Genomic DNA, 23,592 nt, shown 5'->3' on the forward strand with positions numbered 1-23,592 from the left:
AGGTTGCAGTGAGCCAAGATTGTGCCACTGCACTCCAGCCTGGGTGACAGAGCCAGACTATCTCAAAAAAAAAAAAAAAAAAAAAAAAATTTAAAGTCCTAGTGCAATAGTCCTTAAAAGTGTTTAGGCAATACAAACAGTGTAATCAGCAATTATACATTTTATTAAAATACTTGCAAGTTGTTTGGTTTGAAATTTAGGATCACGTATACCTATGGGGATTAGAAGAGCTCAGGGAGTGAAAGGTGCTGCTGCTTTCATGAGCAGCCAGACAGAAGCCAGGTCCTAAGGACACTGAATGTCAGACAGTTGAAGTGACTTCCCTACGGACACACGATTTGTGACTGGAAGAGAATCCAGGTTCTGTATTTTGATTTGACAGAGTCTCTCAATCTAGGTGTTCGATGAACACCTCTGGGTGTCGCTCTCCCTAGGCCGCTCATTTTCTGTTTCTCCCTTCACCTGTATTCCTTGCTCCTAGGGGAGACTGAGCATCATCTCTGCATCACCCCCATGTCTGCCCTCTCTCCCCTCCTAGCTGTGTTATGGCTTCTTACCCCTTCCGGAGAAGACTGGTGGGATGATGTGCTGATGGGGTAGGGAAGGTGGGGAAGGGGATTGAGAGGAAGGAGGAGAGAAAAATTCTTTCCTTCCACCACTAACTTCTAGGCTTTGCATCACAAAGGTGAAGGGAGAAAGGGGATGAGAGTCCTGTCTGCAGCTTTTAGTTTTCATCCTTTAACCTGATGTAGCCTTTGTTTCTGCCTTTCTACCCCTGTAAAGTTGTGTAGATGCTGGAAAGAGTGCAGGCTTTGGGTCTGACAGACTTGTTAGTACCAGCTGAGTCACAGACTCTGCTGCTTATGTAGGTCAGGTTACCTAAATTTTTCAAGTTGCAGTTTGTTCAGGTGTAAAATGAGGTGGGTGATAATACCTCCTTCAGATGACTATTTTCTAAACCCAAATCTAGCCATGTCACCAACCTGCTTATATACTTCAGGATTTTCCCATCGATAGGATAAAGACAACCTCTTTTCCATGTTCTCTGAGGTTTTGTTGTTGTTCGTCTCTCCTTCAGCCCTTGCTTTTTCTGCCCGAGCTCTTCTACCCTTCCTTGGGCTTGCCAGGTTTCCTCAGCCCCAGGAAAAGCCTTCTCTGGCTGGAGTTTTCTCTTTGCTCCTCTTGGTTTTGTTAATGCCAGAATCTCAGTTCAAACCTCTCTACCCATGACCACCTTGTCTAGGTCAACTGTCCCTTTCCTTGCCCCATTCCTGTCAGCTAAAGGCTTTCACAGCTTTCTATATGTCATTTGTCATCCTTGCAACTTGACACTTGTCTTCCTCACAAGGTTTTTAGTGCATGCCCATACCTAGACTGGTGTTCGTTCAAGAGTAGGTGCGCACACACACACGCTCTCTCGCTCTCGCTCTTTCTGTCTCTCTGCTGTTGTTTCATGGCAAAAGCGTGTTTCTGTCATTCCAAATTATAACCAGAACACTTAAAAATAATAAATACAATGTATGGTGGTTTCATAATACAGGCTCAACAGCAGTTACTGGTTTTGGAGGAGGTAGGGTAACTTATAATAGAGGGAAATGCAGGTTTCAAGTGACCTTGAAACCAAATGATTTAATGTTTCCCTTTCAAGAGACTTATTTGTAGTTAATCACTTAGAAAGCTTACATACAAATATGGGGAAGAGATGTAGGAATCAGGCAAGATTAGGAGTTATATTTTATATCTTCTGCATGAGCACATTTTTGTTTGTTTTTTTTAAAGTGTCTAATGTTAATTTTCTTTTTAAACTACTTATGAGCTTTTGTGGGAAGGCTTGGGAAAAGAATTAGCATTTCTAACATTGTTTCAATGGAAGACTATTCCAAGTTCCAATTAAGTGACCTGCAAACAAGCTTTTGGAAGCTAGCACATTCACAATGAGTTGCTCTACTTTTGGCCTCTACATGTTGGCATCTAGTTTTAAAGAAAAAAGTATCCAGAATTCCACTGGTCTTCGATTTTAAACACATTCTTAGAGGTTTGGAATTCTTTATTAGTGGAAAATCTTGATTTCATATTTTAAGCAATAGAATTGGAAAATGGATTAGGATGGCTGCATACAAATATCCTAATTGGAAGTATATGAAAATATGTGTTTCCATTAACTTTCAATTGCATGTTAGTTTAAAAAGAAAAGAAGAAAACATTTTGATGGAGGTACAGTAAATCCTAAATGTTTCTTAAATGGCTAGAATTGTTTAATTAATTCTAGCTGGATTTACCCATATATTGTTTTATATGCCTTCTTTTGAGAGGTAGTAAGAATCAACATTGAAAAAATCAAGGAACAGTCAGAAGCTGATTGAAATTAGGAGTGTATTAATTTTTTTGGTATGTTTTAAAAATATACTAATGGAAGAAAAAGGTTTTCTTCAGCGGTTTTATTTTCTCGTTCTATCTTTCTTTCTTTCCTATGTTTTAAAAATACACTGATGGAAGAAAAAGATTTTCTTCAGCAGTTTTATTTTATCTCCTTCTTTTCTTTTTTTTTTGAATAGAGATGAAGTCTCACTATGTTGCCCAGGCTGGTCTTAATCTCCTGGGCTCAAGTGATCCTTCCTTCTCAGCTTCCCAAAATGTTGGGATTAGAGGTGTGAGCCACCATGCCCAGCCTCTTCAGGGATTTTAAAAGGCATTTGTTACATTTAATTATGTATTGCATAATTTTGCAATGTGAAAATTACTGGTCTTAGGACAACATGGACATAGATTAGTGCATTCAGTTCTTTTCTGGAAAATAATAGTAAAAGTATTTGATGTCATCATGGTTATGTTAGGCAACTGGTAGATATAGAACATTCTTTATTTGAGGATTTTTTTTTACTTTTACTCCAGTTATTGCTGTATCGTCAGTTTTTCAAGTTCTTTTTATAGTTGTGGACAAGCAAAAAAAAATAAAGAAAAATTAGGTAGCAAATTAGTGTGATAATTCTAATAAATCTTAATGAGGCAACAAATTTGGGAACAATATTTGTATTAATAACAGCTTAGGAAAATTCCAAGAACAATATCAAAAGATGAGGTCAAAGACATTTTCCCTAGACTGTAAATCTTCTCTCTCATGTAGAGGCATGCTAACTTTTAAGGCATTTCCTTTGAACTCATATATGATTTGATTCAATTAGAAAGCTTAAAAGATATGAAAACAGATTTTCTAATTGCATTATTTTTAGGCATATGGAATATGACAGTGGTGATATTTAGCAGATGAATATCAGCTTTTATTCTCTTAACTCAAATTACTCAGTGAATGAAATATTTAAGATTTAAGTAAAGTTTTTATTTTTACAAGTTTCTTTCACTGTCTTATTTGAATTTGACTTTATAGTATTAGGTTTTAAAAATGTGCTTTGTGCAGCACTGCCAATGGCTGGGGATTATGGTGACAGATAAGCTTTAATGACCTTATAGAATTTTAAATAATGGTTGTAAAAATTAGTTTCCTTTGGCCTTTGATGTCATTGGTATTTTTAAAATATGACACATAAAGAAGACTCTAAAGTGTTTTTCTTTTCTTTTACTTTTTAAGAATGTAATTAAGAATAGAAAGCATGAAAAATATTACAGTTATATCAAGAAATACATAAATTAATCTGGAGAATCAAAGCATTGTTAGAAATATATTGCTTGAAGATTAACCTTAAAATTTTCATAAGTTTGAGGCTAATCCTGCATAAATACTATGTGACTTGAGAGAAATAATTGTCTTTAAAGTATTTTACAGTTTTTACTTATAGTTTTATATGCTACTAGATAATTCAAAGATATTAATGGTCTAAAACTATTTTACCATGTGAGACATTTCACCAGAATATGGAATATACAAATGGATGGAATTTTGAACATTGCCCTGAATTTACATATAATTAATATTTGAGGTTAGAATGAAGACTAAGTTAGTATGAAAATGCAAATGCAAATATTCTACCTACTAGGTGCAAGTAGCAATCCCCTGTCCAATTATGACAACCAAAATTGTCTCTAGGTATTGCCAAATGTCCTCTGGGAGGCAAAATTGTGCTGGTAGAAAACCACTGATTTGAATAATATTGGTGCTGTTGTGTACTTTATATATTTGGCAAATGGTGAAGAGCTTACAAAGTACTTTCATATAGCTTTTCTAATATGATCTTTAATGCAACTCTGTAAGTTTGGCAATGCAAAAATTCAACTTTAAAATAATTGTGGAGTAATGTGGACTTATACTAAAGGCTTTTTTTTGAGAGGAAGTGTGTTCTGTTACATAGTGTCTTAGTCCATTTTGTGCTACCTGAGACTGGATAGTTTATAAAGAGCAGTTTATTTCTCACAATTCTGGCAGCTGGGAAATCCAAGATTGAGGAGCCAGCCAGCATCTGGCAAGAGCTTTCTTGCTGCTCTTGTCCCATGGTGGAAGATGAGAGGGTCAGGGGGAGAGTGAGTGAGCAAGTGAGTAGGCTCAAGAGGGGACTGAACTCATCCTTCTATAAGAAGCCCACTTCCACAGTAACAGCATTAACCCATTCATGAGAGCAGTGCCCCCATGACCCAAACACCTCTCGTTAGGCCTCGCCCCACAGCGCTGTGAACTGGGGGTCTAGTTTCCAGCACATGAGCTTCAGAGGACACGTTCAAACCATAGCACTGGTTACACTTTCTGAAAATCCCCTTAAATATCTTCCCTTGATGTTTCAGTTCTTAAGTCCATGACCACATCTCTGCTTCTCCCCTTTCCCCTTCTCATAAACAGACAAACTCCTTGTACATCTCTTGGTCTTTTTCTGTATTCCATTGCTTTCTAGCTACTTCTCCTCCTCTCTCCTCCTGGATCTTTTCCTCCAGGTGCCTCTCTCATTTTTTTCATATGTAGTTTATTCTTTTCCCAGGTTGTTTTTTGCTTTGGTGGATATATGGCCTTAAGATTTTTAAAGTCTGTGTTTCAGTTTATTTTAACAGAGGTAATACCAATATCTACCTCATGGGACTGTTGGGAGGCTACACTGAGCTAATATATATGTAAAATATTCACCATGATACCTAGAACCTAGTGAGCACACAGTAAAGGTTAGTCGCTGCTGCTGCTGTTTAAATATTGTTTTTTATTATCATCACTGCACTGTGGTGAGACAGTGGTGTAGAAGAGATAGACATTGACCTCAAGAAGTTTATAATTTCATTTTGTCTATATAGAATAAACTGCGACTCTCTAAGAGTTTTGTATACCATTATGTTTGGAACATTTTATTTATTAGACTATGAATATTCTTTTATTGGTTGTCACAAAAATGACATCTTGTGTTGGAAAATGTTAGGTGTTATTGTGTAACTTCCTACTAAGAAAACACCATTTCCTCTGTTGGTCTCTTGCAGATTATAAGGAACAGAGAAATGCTGAGGTTATTTTGGGTGATGTGGATTTATTGTAAAGGTACATGATGCTAAAGAAAAAGTTATTCATGACACTTGTTAAAGATGGTATGGCAGACCGTATTCCAGAGGGGCCATGGTGACTGGTACAGGGATCACTGCAATGGGGTCCCTCAGTTGGGGAGAGAAATTGGACTCAACTCCAACAAGGACAAATGGGGATTTATAACCAAGGAGCAGAGTGGAGGTCAGTGAATGGAAAATTACTGAGAGGAAGGATGAGGGGTTTCTGGCAAAACAGACCAGATAGGATTATTGCTGAAGGGAGGCTGTGGTGATAAGATAGCTCAGATATGGAGGGTGGTTAGACACCAAGGGTAGGGGATTTCTTGAAACTGACATAGCAGCATTCTTGCTCAAACTAGATTCTACAAGGACAGAGAGAGAAGCCCATGGTTAGGCCTAGTCAAGCAGAAGACTCGGAGGGGCCTGACTAAAGTTTTGGTCAAAGGAGAGAGTCTCTGTCAATGGGAAGTGAGATCCAAGGACAGCATCTCATGATTTGCACAATCACATTCCGCAGATAATGGGAACATTGTTCAGGATAAAACAGCTACTTTGGTATCAGAACAGTTTGCTATGCTCATGAGTCAGTTTTTTCTTATCTCTGCTTTTCTATGGATTCTGCGTTGACTGTCAGCCCCCACTCTTTCCCTTTTTTTATATTGTGCTGCCTCAGGGCTTCTGTCTTCTGTTCCCTTAGGGCTTCTCTGTGCTCTCTTTTCTCTGTTGTTTTTTTTTTCTGGGTTTGCTATTTTGTATTCAAACTACTTTCAAATGTACTCACATTTAGAAGTTGACTAGAATTGCATCTAACTGGAAGTGGAGGAGGGAAGGTGCATCATTCCTCTCCCTGTTTCAGAGGAGCAGGTGCTGAGAGAGGAAGGGAGATGGCGGACCGGGTCTGTGGGGATTTCTCCTGGATGCAGATTCTGTTTTTCTAATGTGTGCATTTGGACTTCTTTGCAACTCTTCATGGTAATGCCCCTCCCCACAGGTCTGGAAAAATGACAGTAGTTATTTCTACTGAAATTATTGCTGTTGTAAAAAATCTTAAAGGCCATGAGGAATGGGTTCACAGACACATTCACTTGGAGACAAATAATTATTGCTTCTAACAGAAATGGAATGTTGTCTGCTGGCGTGACCTTTCTGTGGCAAGAATAAAGCCTTATTCTTAGGAAAGATCATAGTTATTGAGTCATATTGGGTATTCCAAGGACAAATTTCTGAAAAGATGCAGGGCCATTGAGAGGTTTTTCCAGTCAGATAGCAATCTGATCTGCAAAATAAGGGTGTTGGGTTCAGTACTGTTAAGATAGACAATCATCATACTTTAAAACTGACACATCCTTTTAAGCTGTCCAAGCAACTATCTGTTTGAGAACAAGTAGACAATTAAGCATTCATTTGGTTGAAGAATCTTAACATTGTTCCAATTTTGGTTGTTGCTTATTTTTCTTCTTGATTTTACATTTTACCATAAAGAAATTTTGCTTACCTAATCACTGGAATTTTTTTTATATGTGTGTATGTGTTATTAGATTATAAAAGGAATTAAGATCCTGCAAAATGCAATAATACAACAAGATGAGCGACTGGCCAAAGCAATGGTCAGTGATGGTTCCTTTCATATTACCCTGCTGGTGATGCAATTATTAAATGAAGATGAAGTAAACATGTGAGTAATATATCTTTTTTAAATATAATTTTCCAAATTATTACTTTAATATGAGTAAGCACAGCAGAACCCAAAGAGACATTCTAAATTTTAAAGAAGTAGTCTCTATACAATTTATTCCAGTTAATAGTTAATATACAGAATAAACTGTATAAATATTCTTTTTACTCTAAACTTTTAAACTCTGTTATGGTTATCAAGTGGTAGCCCTTGGTTATGTAATTGTTTTGTCCATGCTCATAAGCACTCTGGACTTGACCATTTAGCTTAAAATTCTAGATACATATTCTGGAATCATGGCACAACTGCCTCTTATTATCTGCCTCACTTTGGGCAAATCATGTACTTTCTAAGTAAATGGAGAAAATAATAGTACCAATACATGCAAGAGCTCTTTGCCTAGGGCCTGGCACATAGTAGGCACTCTATTATTAGCTATAAGAGCTGCCATTTTACTAGGCCACTGGACAATTTCAGTTTCACCTTAGTCATTTTTAGAGTCACTGTACTCTACCTACCCCCGCTGCCCCTATGCCAGGGTTCTGCCATAAAGGTTGAAGACAAGTCATTGATTACTGCTTTCCAATCTGGAAGAAACCTTGTTCTTCCCCCAGTTTTCTGGGACACTCTTATCTGTACTTAGATTTTCCCTTCCTCTGTTACCTCCTATATAGCTCACTGTGTTAAGTTCAAGCCTAAGATGTGTAGAAAACCAAAGCCAGGATGAATTGCAGGTTGCTTTTCTTTTCTACTTTGACAGCCATATCTCCTGAGGGAATGAGGAGCAAGGCTTGAATTAGGAAGGGGTTGAGGAAAAGGTAAAATAAAAGGGATAAGATGAAAGAAATTAATAACTCAAAATATCTAACCCCATTATGATTATTGTAGTTGTGTCTTTTAAACAGTAGAACCTCATGTCTTTAGAGGTCAATCTTATGATCTGTCCCAAGCCGATGTACCCAAAGCAGCCTTGAGTATCCTGTAAGGACAGTGAGGAGGGGAGATTTTACTTGCCTGACTTTGTCTGATCACTTTGCCAATCAGAAGAAAAAAGCAGTTGTCTGATGCTCTGGAAAGAAGAGAATCCAAAGAAGATGCTACGCAAAATGAAAGGTTGAGAGAAGGGAGTAGTGCTCTGTGTGTGTTAGAATGGTCAGGATTCTCCAGAGAAACAGCACCAATAGGAGCGTATCTATGTAGATATCTATCTATATCTGTCTGTGTAGACATGTATATCTTTATGTAGAGAGATTTATTTTAAAGAATTGTCTCCCGTGATTGAGGGAGAAGTCTGAAATCTGCAGGGCAGTCTGGAAGGGAAGAGTTGATGTTGTAGTCTCAAGACCTCAGTCAGTCTGGGGACAGAATTCCTTCTTAGGGGACTCCAGTCTTTTCTATTAAGGCCTTTAGCTGATTGGTTTGGGCCCACCCCTATTCTGGAGGGGCAAGGTGTCAACTTTTAATTGATGGTGAGGTTCAAGGTGTGACCTCACTTTGGGGCAGCTAGAATGGAATTGATGAGGTTTCTGGGAAGACATTGTTTATGTGAACAATTTATTAAAAGTCTCCGATTTTTAACTTTTTATCCTATACCGTATAATATGTTAGACATCTAGATTGTCCATTTCTTGTCCTATATTTATTCCTAATTTTCAAAGTCTAATATCAAGTTTTAGTTGTTTAATAGTATACTGATCAGTGGATTGGATATGGAATGTGCAGTTACTTAAAAAAAATCATTAATTTCTTGAGGTGGATGTCACCTAAACTCCTTTGTATCCTTACAGTGTAGAAGAAAGGAATAGAAATATATTAGGCCAAGCCCGGCTGCTGATTTGAAAAGACTTACAAATGTGCTGTCTTAGTTTGAAATACAACCTTTGGGTCTGAACTCCAGTTTGAGAATTTCGTTTCTTATATGCATATACTTTTTACTTACTTTACCTTAAAGAAGCCTTTTCATAAGCCCCTCTTGAAAACATAGTCTATTTAAAATAATTCGAAAGTTAGTGATACTCCCAGTAGACACTGATTCCTTCTTACTCTGTGAATCAGTGGCATCTTATTAGCACAAATTTACTGATTTATACTACTAGAGAACTGGAAAAATGAACCGAATTTAGATCATCTATGTTTCTTTAAAGAATAACGACATAGAATTCACTGTCTCTGAAAAGTCTTAACCTTTCTCATGGTCTGCTTTAACATATAGTTTCATTTAAAACAAATATCTTGAATTCCCCCAACTTATAAATGAGCCAGGAGTAGCTGTTCTGTTATCACATGCTTTAATTCATAGCACACAGTGAAGGAAAATACTGACTTCAAAGTATGTACACTGTTTGGATGAACATAATTACAGTTAGGTAATAGTGAATTTAAACTGGATTTGGAGGTACAATGAGAAATGTTGACATTTACATAGATATGCTAAAGTATTATGCATTTGTCATTTCAAAGTGAAATGACAAATGCACAATACTTTACAATTTTGGAAATGAGAAATGTACCATACTTATAGCTATGTAATTTTTCAGAGAAATGAGACTGAGTATAGAAGTCATAGATGAAAATCAGTTAAAAACTTTACCTGAAGACTAATTTAGAAATACGAAAGATCAAGAAAAATGCTGATTTTTTTCAAACACTTGGCTGAACAAATCACTGATCAAAATAATTTAAACAAATGGCAATCCACTGGAAGGGTGTTTTAAAGCCCTGTATGAATGTGCTTGGTTCTTTTTTAAGTAATTGCTGCCCTCTAGTGATATTTCATTTTTTTCTCAAAGTACCTATACCAAAATTCTCTTCAGGATAGAAGTAATTCTAATTTTCCAAATATCAAAAATCTCGTAATGTCCAATTCAATAATATTGTAAACATTTGTTTTTATTAAGAAAAGTGTGGCTGGACGCAGTGGCTCACACCTGTAATCCCAGCAATTTGGGAGGCCAAGGTGGGAGCATCACTTGAGCCCAGGAGTTTGAGACCAGCTTTCGCAGCATAGGGGTACCTCTCTATAAATAATTTAAAAAAAATAGCCAGGCATTGTGGCATACACCTGTGTATTCCAACTACTCAGGAGGCTGAGGCAGGAGGATCACCTGAGCCCAGGAGGCCAAGGCTTCAGTCAGCTGTGATCACACCACTGCACTCCAGCTTGGGTGACAGAGAACCTGTCTGAAAAAAAGAAGAGAGAAAGAGACAGAAAGAGAAAGAGAGAGAGAGGGAGAGAAAAGAAGAAGAAAAAAAGAAGAAGGAAGAAGGAAAGATATCGCACTTCTAACACAGAGCAGCCGTATAATTGCATAGGCTAAATAGCTAAAGTATATATGGCAAACTTCTATAGTTACAATTGGGGAATATAATTAAACTTGTATTTTATTTGAGTCTAAGTATAGCAAATTATCTAATTATAGGGACTGTTATATTTTAAGAGATAGTGTGTTTTAACTTTTATTAGAGTGCCTCACAAATATATTTACTGTAAAAGTATTAGTACTTTCATCAAGAATCTAGAACTTGACACATAATCTAATGTAAGCTCTTGTAGGTACTCGGTTTTTTGGGATATATTTTCAGTAATTTTTTGAGTTGTTTATATAATATTTCACTTGGTTAAAAATCTTTTGGTAAACTGTAAAATAGTGTCACTTTTATGTCTTTAATAGTAATTATAATTAGGTAAAGATTTCTTTACTTCTTCCATAGTTTTTGTTTAAAACTGTCTATCAGTTTTAATCATAAAGTTTAGATTTAGAAGGTATTTTGAGCCTTAAAATAATTAGTACAAATATCAAAATTAATTCATCTTTCTAAAACTGGTACTTTGTATCTTATTTGGTTTTGTATATTTTATTACTTAATGTATTACTGAAAAATGTATTATTTCTTACTAGTGGTATTGATGCTCTTTTGGAATTGAAACCATTCATAGAAGAACTCCTCCAAGGAAAACATTTGACTTTGCCCTTTCAAGGGATTGGCACTTTTGGAAATCAGGTTGGATTTGTGAAGCTGGCAGAAGGAGATCATGTAAACTCACTTTTGGAGATCGCAGGTAAAACAGCAACACATTCATATGAAATCTTGTCTGTTGGAGAAGCAATTTTTTTCAGTTTTGTAACAGAGACTTGACATTTTTAAATTTTAAAAGATGATGGACTAGACTCAAGTATTTTTTAGGACTGTCCCAATCATAAGTCTGAAGGATTTCAGTGCTTATCATAACATTTGACATACAGTTGGCACTTGGTAGGTACTGAATCAATGAATAGGAGTTATTGGTTGCCTATTCAAAGGCTTGTGGGAGTTGTCATCCCCATTGCAGAGAGCCAGTTGGTGAATCAGCAAGGTTTCCGTTTATGCTGCTCCCCTCCACCCACTCCCCTGGAGGGACTACTCTCTGAGCAGAAGGACCATTGGTGTTAGCAGAAGACCTCATATGTGTTGGGGAACATGTTGCCTTGTGCAGCACAATTGAAAGTGTCAGGGAATTGGAAGCAGAAAAAAATCATAACCTGGATGAGTGACTTCAGTTTGATCCAGAGATAATAGGTTGGGTATTAGCCTACATGCTGTGAGAAATTTTTATTTTCACTTCATTTCATGTCATGTCATGTCATTTCATGTCATCCCATTGCAGGTTCAATAATCCTTGGTTCATAACACACTTGCATCATTGGTCTATGCTTGGTCTACTTTTATCTGTGTTTTTTTTTCTTTTTGTCTATTATTCCTTCTTCGCTTTTCTTTCTCTGCCCCCTCTTCCCTCTCTTCTTGCTTCCATCCCTCCTTCTCTTTGTGTATCTACCTTTCTCTCTCTATCTCTTAAAAAGCAATGTAATAATAACCTGGGAATCTACCACCCCAAACAGAAGCTAGTGCTTCGGTAGTAATCTAACCATATTGCCCTTTCAGTAATGCATCCTTTGGCCTTCCTCCAATTAAGTTCACTATCATCCTGAAGTCAGTGTTTACTTCCTTTTATTTTCCAAAAGTATATGCATTTTCATTTTAGTTGGTTTTAACTTAATAAAAAGGGCATCTTGTTGTATGTGATCTATTGGGACATCCTTTTCGCTTAATATTACATTGCCTCTTTGCAGTTTAATAATTGCCCATTTAAAAGTGTACATTTGGCAGGGAGTGAGGATCAGGTTTCATTGTTGGTTTTTCTTTTGTGTTCTTAAGATATTTGTGATGAATATTTTTGTGAATGTCAGTGTTTATATAGAGCTGGATTATCATACAGATTAATTGTTATAATGACATTTAGCGTAGTGTTAGTTGTGCTGTCTAGCATATGGTTTAAGTTCGCTGAGTTCATTATCCATTCAGATGTATCAGAAGTAGAGCTGTTTAGTTATCTTTATAGTAGAAGATTTCTGTTATGTACTTGAAATACATTTTACATAACAGCATTTCAATTGGGCTGCAAATGTGAAATTCACTATTGCTGTTATTAGTGACACAGCTGCATTCATTTTAGCAAAGGTTTTTAGAAATTTATTACCTCTAAATTTCATTTATTCTACATAATATTGGGCCCAAGGAATTATACTTTAGTAGGAAGAATTCATTCCTTTAGCATGCAATGAGCCGGTGCCAACTAGGTACTTGGGATAGAAAACTGGGAAAAAAAAAAAAAAAGATCCTTTTCCTTTAAGGAGCGTATAGCCTCGTGCGGAAACAAACAGGCAAGCAATTACAGTGCAATATAATAATAACAATAATTTTTGTAACTAGAGGCAGAGGCACAGAGTTATAGTGGGCACATAGGAGAAGGGGGCTGGATTGAGAAAGATTTCATAGGAGAAATAGCGTTTGAGTTGACATTTGAAGGGTAAATACAGGTTTTCTGGTTGGACACATTGGAGGAGTGTATTCTGGGTCGAGGGAACAGCATATGCAAATGAATCAAGTCCTATTTAGGGACCTACAAGTAGTTTAGTGTTACTGAAGTATAAATTGCAGATCTAGAGATACCATCAAATGAGATTCATATGCTAAAGGGAGCAGTGAAGGTAAAATAAGGGCATGAGGAGAGTGGTGAAAGTTTAGAATGGTGACCAAGGGAAATGGAAGGGGAAAGTTTAATAAGCAGCATGTAATGGGGTTGCAGAGCAACGCAGAAGGTGCATTTGGGATGAGTGCAGAAATTTGTAGTGGTACTAATTTGTGATCTTGTCAAGTAGTGTTTAGGATTTAGCTGTGAGAATGGAGGGGAACTGAATTAATCCATACTGGGGCACTCGTGTGGTAGGTGTGGTAAAAAGACAAAGGAGCAAGGCTGTCCAGAGAGTGGGAGAATGCTCGATGTGTTCATTATTGCACGCACATTAGAAAAGGCAGTAGAGTCTGCATGGGACTAATATTTGGAAGGAGAATAGAGTAATAGGACTGAAGATTAGAGTTAATAGAAGTTCAAGAGTGAGAAAGGAAAATTAGGAGGTGTGATCAGAGAGCAGTATATTGGATTTTATGAATTGAGGAGATTTCTGGTTCATAGAGACTATGAAGAAACTTTGTTCGTTGACGTCACAAAGAAAAACAAATGATAGCTAGAAGTTTTAAAATCGAGAGAAAGCCAAATTATTAGGTTTCATAGGAGAAACTTATAGCTTCAGTGAAGTCCCTAGGTACATGATCAGTATACAAAAAACTATAAATAATTAAAGTATTTTTTTAAGAGGCACAATTTTTAATAACAAGAACAGTAGAGACATGTAGGAATGAATCAACTAAAGGATATGCAAGACTTCTATGGAGGAAATATTTTGGCTGTTACATCTTTACTAGGTATGTTTATCCTAACACTTTTCCCCTTTCCTTTTTTAAAGACAGAGTCTTGCTCTGTCACCCAGGCTGGAGTGCAGTGGTGCAATCGTGACTCACTGCAGCCTTGAGTCTCCTAGGCTCAAGCGATCCTCCTGCCTCAGCTACAGGTGTGTGCCACCATGGCCAGCTAATTTTTTTTTTTTAAGAGTTGAGGTCTCACTATGTTGCCCAGACTGGTCTTGAACTCTTGGCCTCAAGCAGTTGTCCCACCTTAGCCTCATAAAGTGTTGGGATTACAGGCATGAGCCACTGTGCCCAGCCCCTCCTTTCTTTTTCTATTTGTTGCAAGAGCGTCTATTCCTCTCACTGAGGAATACATTTCTAGACTAAGCCAGACCATCAAAAAAATTCTATAGATACTTAGACAAAATCGTGTAAAACTTTGTAGAATTGATATTACAGAATTGCTTTTACTATAATTCTTTTGGCATTATTTGATGATTTTCTAAGAAACAGGTTTATGGAAATTCTCTGTGTTTATTTTAAGTATTACAAATGTTGATTATATCTTGTTAAATAACATGAGTTGATTAGAAAAAAATTCTTTTTGGCTGGGTACGGCGGCTCATGCCAGTAATCCCAGCACTTTGGGAGGACGAGGTGGGCAGATCATGAGGTCAGGAGTGGCCAGTACTGGAGACCAGCCTGGCCAATGTGGTGAAACCCCGTCTCTATTAAAAATACAAAAAATTAGCAGGGTGTGATGGCACACCCCTGTAGTCCCAGCTACTGAAGAGGCCGAGGCAGGAGAATCACTTGAACCCGGGAGGCGGAGGTTGCAGTGAGCCGAGATCGTGCCACTGCACTCCAGCCTAGGTGACGGAGCGAGACTCCATCTCAAAAAAAAAAAAAAGAAAAAAAATTCTTTTTAATTTTAATATCAGGACTATTTCTCTTGAACATGTTGTTTTTTACCTAATGAATGTTGAACATTTAACTTGTGTCTTTGGGTTAGAATTGGTTACTTGAAAACTTAGAATCTAGTTTATTGCGTACTTCAATTTAGAATATAGGACATAATGTTATTCTTTTTGTGCACTTACCTCATACCTGGCTTCATGTTATCTTTCCAGTTTTAGTTTCCCTTTGTCTCATTTTCTTTATTTTAAATTTACTTATTATAGTGTACACTTCTTTGGAGTTATCTTAAATCCTATTTTTAGGGATAGGGTGAAGCAAAACATGTGAACAAGCATGCAAACAAATAAGCAATATTTACAAGTCAAGGAGTACTTAAAATCATTAGTAGGCCAATGAGAAGGCAACTCTAATTGTTCTGAGGGCAAATCATTTGGGACCAATGCCCACAGTTAATCTTTTCTTCCGGGCAAATCATTTGGGACTGATAGTCCACAGTTAAACTTAATCTTTTCTTCTTGGCTGCTCTGGAAAAAATGCTAGACTTAGAGCTTTTCTTTGGTAATATAAATATCTCTGCACTCAAGAAACATTTCTAATTACTCATTCATTCATTGTTCTTTTAAATAATTCTCTGGGTGCTTGCAACATTGAGAATTCCATCCATTCTTTGCAAATATTCTCACAAAGGCATTTTCCAATATTGATGAAAGATCCATTGTGTGCTGAGGAATGTGAAGTCTCACCAGCTTTAATATGAATATAAGCCCGAAGATGTTGGTTTGTTATTACTGCTCCTGTAATTCCTTTCTTGATTCCAGAGGTATTAGGTACTGTTGATTAAAAATATTTATGTTTTTTCAAAAGTTTCAACAAAACATTATAAAAAATAGAAGCTGGAGGGAGAACAACATTCTTTTCCCCTCATACAATCACTGTTATACTTGCTTTTAATCTTTTATGTGTGTATTGTACAATTGTTTTTATTATAATTTTTATGCACTTTTGTAAGAAACCTAAATATTTGAATATACATGGAAAACTTTATTCACTTACTGAAGCAACATGTATTTATTAATTATTGGGGACTTACTGTGTCAGGCATTGAAGTTTAGATATAGCCTCTATTTACGTAGTGTTCAGATATTCAGAATGTTCAGCACATGGAATTTTTGTCAATATTTTACTTCTTTAGATATATTTTTAAAAGAATGCCTCAGGCTGGGCACAGTGGCTTGTGCCGGTAATCCCAGCCACTCAGCAGACTGAGGTAGGAGGATCACTTGAGCTCAGGGGCTGGAGGTTACAGTGAGCCATGATTGTGCCACTACACTCCAGCCTGGGCAACAGAGTGAGACTCCATCTCCAAAAAAGAATGCCTTAGGATTAGTACCACTTTAACCCAACAGTATCAGTAAAATGATTTAATATTTGTTTTTGTATCATATTTTATAAGCTGTTTGTTCAAATGATATATTCCAACTCTCAGAAGAATATATTCCATTGACCAAAGTTTCTTAAAACTTTGTAATAAATTGTATGTATATGCCTACAAGGAATATTAAAATTTTGTTCATTCAAAATAATGGAGACAGAGCTAGACTGACTTACTGTAAAGCAGGATAATTTGTAAAGAAAGTAATTCTAGTTGACCTTTGAACAATGTGGGGATTGGTGCCCAGAACCCTGCGTAGTCAGAATTCCCCATGTAACTTTTGACTCCTCCAGAAGTTTACTACTAATAGTCTACTGTTGACTGAAAGCCTTATTGATAACATAAACAATTGATTAACACATATTTTATATGTTACATGTATTATTAATATATACTATATTCTTACGATAAATAATTTAGAGAAAAGAAAATGCTATTAAGAGAATCCTAAGAAAGAGAATACATGTTTGCTGTTGATTAAGTGGAAGTGGATGATCATAAAGGTTTTCAACCTCATCATTTTCACATTGAGTGGACTGAGGAAGAGGAGGAGTGAGTCTTGCTGTCTTAGGGGTGGCAGAGGCCCAAGAGGTGGAGGTGGAAGTGGGGAGGCAGGAGAGGCAGGCACACACGTGTAACTTCTGTTGAAAAATATCCATATATAAGTGGACCTGCTTAGTTCAAACCTGTGTTCAAAGGTTGAGCCGTAGTCTGATTTACCTAATTTTCATTGAGAGAGTTTTTAGATTCACAAGTTAAAGAAATAAATTCTTAAAGTGTTATATAGTTCTTAGGAAAAAAGGAACCAATTTCAGACACTACTCTTTGTACTGATTACTAAATATTGGCAGGATGAAGAGTCATTTAGAATTTTTAACGTGTAAAATTGAAGAAAATTATTGGACATTTTGAACTAGTAGAGTCTAAATTGATGAGCTCTTACCATTAATGGGGGTCAGGATATGCTACTCCATAATATTTTAAGCTAAAGGAATTTGAGAAAACAGCAGAAGTAGGAAAGTCACTCTCTGCCCTCCTGCCCTTCCCTGAAGCAGGTCGTAAGACCCACATTTGAGATATGCTCTCTCTATGCATGGAGGAATGGAACATCCTCCTTTCTGAGGACACCGGGTCCCAGAGGAGAAGCTGAGTCAATAGGCCTTGCTAAGTTTCCCCCAGTTTATTACCATTAGATCATACTTTTTAATTCAATTGTACTTCTCCACAACTGTCCACTTCTTCATCAAACATAGCATAAAAATACCCAGGTTTACATGTTTATTTGCGTCATTTTCTTATAAAAGGTCCCATGTCACATAAAACTTCTATTAAATAAATTGGTATGCTTGTCTCTTGTCAATCTGTCTTTTTTATGGAGTTGTCTATAACAATGAATATAGGATGGGTGAGAAAAAGATATTTCTTTTTTCCTACACCATTAAAATTATGCTGTTACTAACAGTTATTTTTGGTACCTGCTGGTGGGCTAAAGAGACCAAGCCCTTCTTTGCATCACATGTGCATGTGGGCTTATGGTGGTAGCCACTTGAGGGAGCAGGTAAGGTGTATGGCATCAGAGGCTGTGTCTCAGCTTCCTAGCTTGACCTTGAGTGATCCTGTGTTGTTGTTGTTTTTTTCCAGAATAAAACAGCACCTTCTTTCCTAGAATTACCCAGTAGCTGATAGAATTAAGAAGATATTGAAAATTTTGCATTTATATGGCATGTTCCCACATTTTATAATGAATGATGAAATTGCATTGAAAAGCTTTTTGCATAGAAATGGATATGTGATTTCATTCATTTTTTCAGCCATGTATAATTTTGTTAAGCTCACGAGATTGAGAGATTGCTAAAAATTTAGCCCACTAGAATTATAATAGTTTTTGCAAATCTTTTTTTTTTAAAATAGAAAAGTGCCCTTGGTTAGCATGATAAAAGATTCTAAGTACATTTATCTCATACAAGAAAAAATGAAAGGTTTTTAGAATGTTCATTTGAACATTATGCTTTCTTTCATTTTGACTGTCATTTCCCCCAAAAGATGGAGAGACTACATTCCGTGTTTTCTGCTCCTTGTGAAGAATCTGTTCAGTTTCTGGTATCTTTAGGCCCTTCTAGGGTGCTCTATTACTACATGAAGTCTTGGATTTCTGACCACCACAGGCTGGTGGGTGTCCCAGCAGCCTGCTAACCCTTCCCCTAATGGCTTGGGCTAGGCTCTCTTCAGAAACATAAAAATAACTTAGCCACACTTCACTTAGAAGACCAGCTTGTCTTCTTAACTAGGATGGCTGCATTCACAGACCTGCATCATTGAGGCCATTAGAGCCTTATTTTCATACCCTGCCTCTATTTGCATATGCCACCAAGCACACTTCCTCCATCCTTCCTCTCCTTTCTCATCTCTCTCGTAATCCTTTTTATTCTCACCTCTTTTATTTACTTTATTTTCAATCAAACACTTTCTAAATGGACTGACTTTGTACCAGGCATTATTCTAATTATCTTATTAAATATCAATTTCGTCCTGACAAACCTATGAGGTAGGGGCTGTCTTAGTTCATTTTGTGTTGCTATAACAGAATACTTGAGGCTGGGTAATTTATAAAGGAAAGACGTTTATTGAGCTCACAATTTTGCAGGCTGGGAAGTTCAAGAGCATAGCACTGCATTGGCTGGCTCCTGGTGAGAAACACATGCTGGGTCAAAACATGGCAGAGAAGTGGAAAAGTGAGTGGGTACATGCAAAGAGATCACATGCCAATAGAGGAAGCAAGAGAGAATCTAGGAAGCCTAATTCACTTTTATAAGAGCATACTGTTTAGTAACTAATCCAGTCCCATGAAAGTGAGAACATGCTCCTGATGTAAGGCATTCATCTGTTTATGAGGGATCCACCCCTGTGACCCAAACACCTCCCACAAGCCTCCATCTCCAGCACAACCATGTTAGGAATCAAATTTCAACATGAGTTTTAGTGGGGAAAAACCACATCCAAACCGTAGGAAGACCATTGTCATCACTCCCATTTGGCAGCGAAACTGAGGCACAAAGAAGTTAAGTAATTTGTTAGTGAGTAGTGGAACCAGGACTCAGATCCAAGCAGTCTGATTCCAGATTCTGTGCTCTTAATTACTATGCTAGTCTGTTACATTGTAAATTAGCAACCGGACTCCCTAAACATTTTCGAGGAACACCTCTTCTTGCCTTAGCTGAAACTTGGCTCTTATCTGATTGAAATCACAGCTTCCTCTAGGTGAAGGCTGCTCATTTCACCCAATCCCACATTCCACAGGACCCAGAGGTATCATCCACATTCTCTTAGTTTTCTGTTGCTTTGTGCCTGTTCTATCCTCACACAGAGGCCTTTCTTTATTGGTGGTTCATGTTACCTGGTTTTGTTAACTTCTGCCTCTCTTTTTGCTGTCATCTGAATATTTCCTCTCCTATTTTGAGGATTTTGTTTCATAGCTCACATTGCAATGCTTGTGTCCTTCAGTAGCACGAGCACAATCTGTCCAGCCATCCTGGCACAAAGTGAGCTTTGGAGTCAGTCAGAACCATTTGCATTCCTGTGCAGCCTGTTACCAGCTGAGTGGTTTTAAGCAATTTACTTCACCTCCCAATCCTTCAGTTTCTTTATTTGTACAATAGGCATAATAGTAACTGTTCTGAAAATAAAGTGAGATAATCTATACGGAGCGCTTAGCACAGTATTGGGCACATAGACAATGTTAAATAGATGGTAACTATTATTATTAATGATAAATACTCCATTCCCACTACTGCCATCACAGCTGTTGCTTTTCTTAAAATCCCTTGACTTCTTTGACGTTAGCATCCTACACCCATACACCTCTCTGCCATTCATAAGCATATTTCTGAGACCTTAAACTTAGTTATAGCTATCGCCACAACTTCCCATTCTAGTTGACATTTACTTCCTTTCCACTACTACTAATGCTCCGGAACCTCACCGAGGCTTGGCCTCTTCCAGGACAGCATAGATGTATTCATTCTTAAACTAGAGAAGGCCTCAAGGTATGTCATTCTCTTGGTGGCTCTTTCAATTGTCCTATCTCCTTTTGTTTGACCTGTCTGGGAAACACCGATGGCAGATCCAATCCAGTCATTTGCTTTTTTGCCCCAACACCTGGGCAAAATAAAATCCACCCTCCTTGCTGTAGCCCACAATATCCTCCATGTTCTGGTCCACTGCCTATATCTCCTGCCTTATCATGGTCCTCTCTCCCTGCCCACTGTGCTCCACTTGAACTTGCTTCTTACAGGTACTGGACTCAACAAAGTCTTTTCTGCCATAGATCTTCTGAAAATGCTTGAGTGTTCCTTCTGCTTAGACCTTTTCATTCTTAGGATCTCAAATGTCACGACTTCAGAGAGTCCCTACCCACTGTGAGTAGAGTATTTTTATAAGTAAGCTCTCTATCACTGTACCCAGTGGGATGCCCTCATAGGTCTCATCACAGGTTGTGATTACCTTATTGTCTATTTGGTTTTTTGTTTGTTTGTTTGTTTGTTTTGAGATGGAGTCTCGCTCTGTCGCCCAGGCTGGAGTGCAGTTGCACAGTCTTGGCTCACCGCAACCTCTGCCTCCTGGGTTCAAGTGATTCTCCTGTCTCAGCCTCCTGAGTAGCTGGGATTACAGGTGCCTGCCACCACACCCAGCTAAGTTTTGTGTTTATAGTAGAGACGGAGTTTCTCCATGTTGGCCAGGCTGGTCTCAAACTCCTGACCTCAAGTGATCTGCCTGTCTGGGCCTCCCAAAGTGCTGGGATTACAGGCGTGAGCCACCGTGCCTGGCCCGTTATTGTCTATTTGATTGACTGTCTTTGTGGCTAGATTAGGCTCCATGAGGGCCAGGACCATGACTGTTTTGGTCACTAGTGTATACCCAGTACTGTCTATGATGTGTGACACAAAAACGTGTTAAGGCTCACAGAATCCCAGCACTTTGGGGGCCTTAGGAGGGAGGATTGCATGAGCTCAGCGGTTTAAGACCAGCCCAGGCAACGTAGTGAGACTTTGCTTCTACAAAAGATAGAAAAAAATTACCTTGGCATGGTGGTGCATGCCTTGATTCCAGCTACTTAGGTGGCTGAGGTGGAAGGATTGCTTGAGTCTGGGAGGGTGAGGCTGCAGCGAGCTGTGAATATGCCACCATACTCCACCCTGGGTGACAGAGAAAGACCCTGTCTCAAATAAATAAATAAATAAATAAATAAATAATAAGGTATTAATAAGTATTTATCAAAAGAATGAGAAAATGAAGAAATCACACAGTCATGTAGGTTGGCTCTCCTGCAAATGTATGTTTTCCACACTCAGAGCCTTGGCGCGGCAGGTCCACTGCTTCAGCTCAGTTTTTCTCGTGTCTACTGTTGCTGCCTCAGCCCCCTGTTTGGAGCAACTATAACCTCCTACCCCTCTCTCAGCAGATGGCACTGAGGCTGGGATCTGCTCACTTCAAGTCCCTGTGCTTGGTGAACCTGTCTGCTATTGCATTTGGCTTTTAAATTCTCATACAGTTTTGGGAAAAGAGGTGTCCTTTATCTAGTTAAGACTAACCCCTTCAGCTGTGTTCTTGGTCTGCTGGACTCAACCAGGATCTTGCTGTACCAGTTACTTCTTCCCTCTCTGTGCTTCTGTGTTTTCAACCCTATGTCTTTATTACCTCCTTTCCCCCAACTTTACTTGCTCAATAACACATTTCCTATCCCTAAACAAACAAAAAACAAAGTTAAAAAACCCTAAGGATTAGCTACAGAAAAATCTCTTGATCTTCAATCTCCTGCTAGCTTCTTCATTGTACCTTTCCTACCCAGAATCTTTAAAAGAGTTGCCTGTATTCTCTGTACCTTTCCTACCTAGAATCTTTAAAATTTAAAAATCTTCATTGTACCTTTCTTGTCCAGAATCTTTAAAAGAGTTGCCTGTATTCTCTGTCTCTAGTTCATTACTGTCCTTTTCTCAAACCTCCTGCGGTCAGTAGGCTATGGCCTACTTCACTGCATGCCACATCATGGGCCCCGATAGCTTTGTAATCGCTGAATCTAACGAATGCTCTAGATTTATTCATACAACTGAGCACTCCCTTCTTTAAATTCTCCTTTTGGTTTCTGAGACACCACTTTCTTTTTTTGTTTGTTTTGTGTATTTTTTTTAATACTTCTCTCAATGTATCTTCTCAGCTTTCTTCATTAGTTTATCTCTTTTTTCTTTAAGCATTTATATTTTTAGATTTCCGAACCTGACTCTCTGTTTAACTTGGTTTCTCTTTTTTTTGAAATGGAGTCTCACTCTGCTGCCTAGGCTGGAGTGCAGTGGCACTGTCTCAGCCTCCCGGGTTCAAGCGATTCTCCTGCCTCAGCCTCCTGACTAGCTGGGATTACAGGTGCCTGCCACCATGCCTGGCTAATTTTTGTATTTTTAGTAGAGACAGGGTTTCACCATGTTGGCCAGGCTGGTATCAAACTCGTGACCTCAGGTGATCTGCCTGCCTCGGCCTCCCAAAGTGCTGGGATTACAGGTGTGAGCCACCGCGCCTGGCCCCATGTTTCTTTTTGTATTTACCATCACGATCAATCTCCCTACTCTTCCACCAGGAACATCAAGAAATGTAGGTGTCATCCTAAACCCCAGCATCAGTCATTTTAGATATTCATAGTCATCAAGTGCTGTAAATTTTCTGTCTTAAATATCACTCCCATTCGTTCCCTACTTTCTGTTCCTATTGCTGTGCCTCAGTTCAAGCTCTGTTCATCTTTCACCCATGCTACTGCAATAGTCTCCTGGTCTACAGTCTGCCGCTTTACTTCCAGACTCTTTTTCTAAAGCACAAAACTAAGCATTTTTATGCTCCCTGCTTAAAATAATTTATTGACTTACTGTTGGATCTAGGATAAAACCTATTCTTCTTGCTGTGTCATTTAAGATTCTCAGCTCCTTGATTCTTGCCTGTGTATTTAGCCTTATTTCTTGTGTTGTCCACGCTGCACCCATTGTTTAAGATATGCTGAACTACTTATAGGTCCCCTGAGGCACTGGGCCATGTCATGTCTTCATGCCTTAGCTGACGCTGCTGCCATCCCATGGAATCTTTCACATTCCTCACATGATCAGACAACAACCACTGATCTTTTTTCTTTAAAAAAAATTAGTTTTGGCCGGACATGGTGGCTCATGCCTGTAATCCTAGCACTTTGGGAGGCCGAGGCGGGTAGATCACTTGAGGTTAGGAGTTTGAAACCAGCCTGGCCAACATAGTGAAACTCCATCTCTACTGAAAATACAAA

At 38.1% G+C, this 23,592-nt stretch overlaps 1 protein-coding gene across 4 annotated transcripts in view; it reads left to right on the forward strand.

The window, feature by feature from the left end:
- Nucleotides 1-23,592, forward strand: part of AKAP7 (A-kinase anchoring protein 7) — a 160,719-nt gene that overhangs the window by 25,703 nt on the left and 111,424 nt on the right. For all 4 annotated transcript variants that reach the window (XM_063666600.1, XM_054491872.2, XM_054491876.2 and 1 more), the window contains exons 4-5: nucleotides 7,008-7,144; nucleotides 11,044-11,204. In XM_063666600.1, coding sequence (XP_063522670.1) covers nucleotides 7,008-7,144; nucleotides 11,044-11,204 — 298 coding nt within the window. The remainder of the gene's footprint in view (nucleotides 1-7,007; nucleotides 7,145-11,043; nucleotides 11,205-23,592) is intronic.

The sequence above is a fragment of the Pongo pygmaeus genome, chromosome 5 (genome assembly GCF_028885625.2).
Source record: "Pongo pygmaeus isolate AG05252 chromosome 5, NHGRI_mPonPyg2-v2.0_pri, whole genome shotgun sequence".
NCBI classification, from domain to species: domain Eukaryota; kingdom Metazoa; phylum Chordata; class Mammalia; order Primates; family Hominidae; genus Pongo; species Pongo pygmaeus.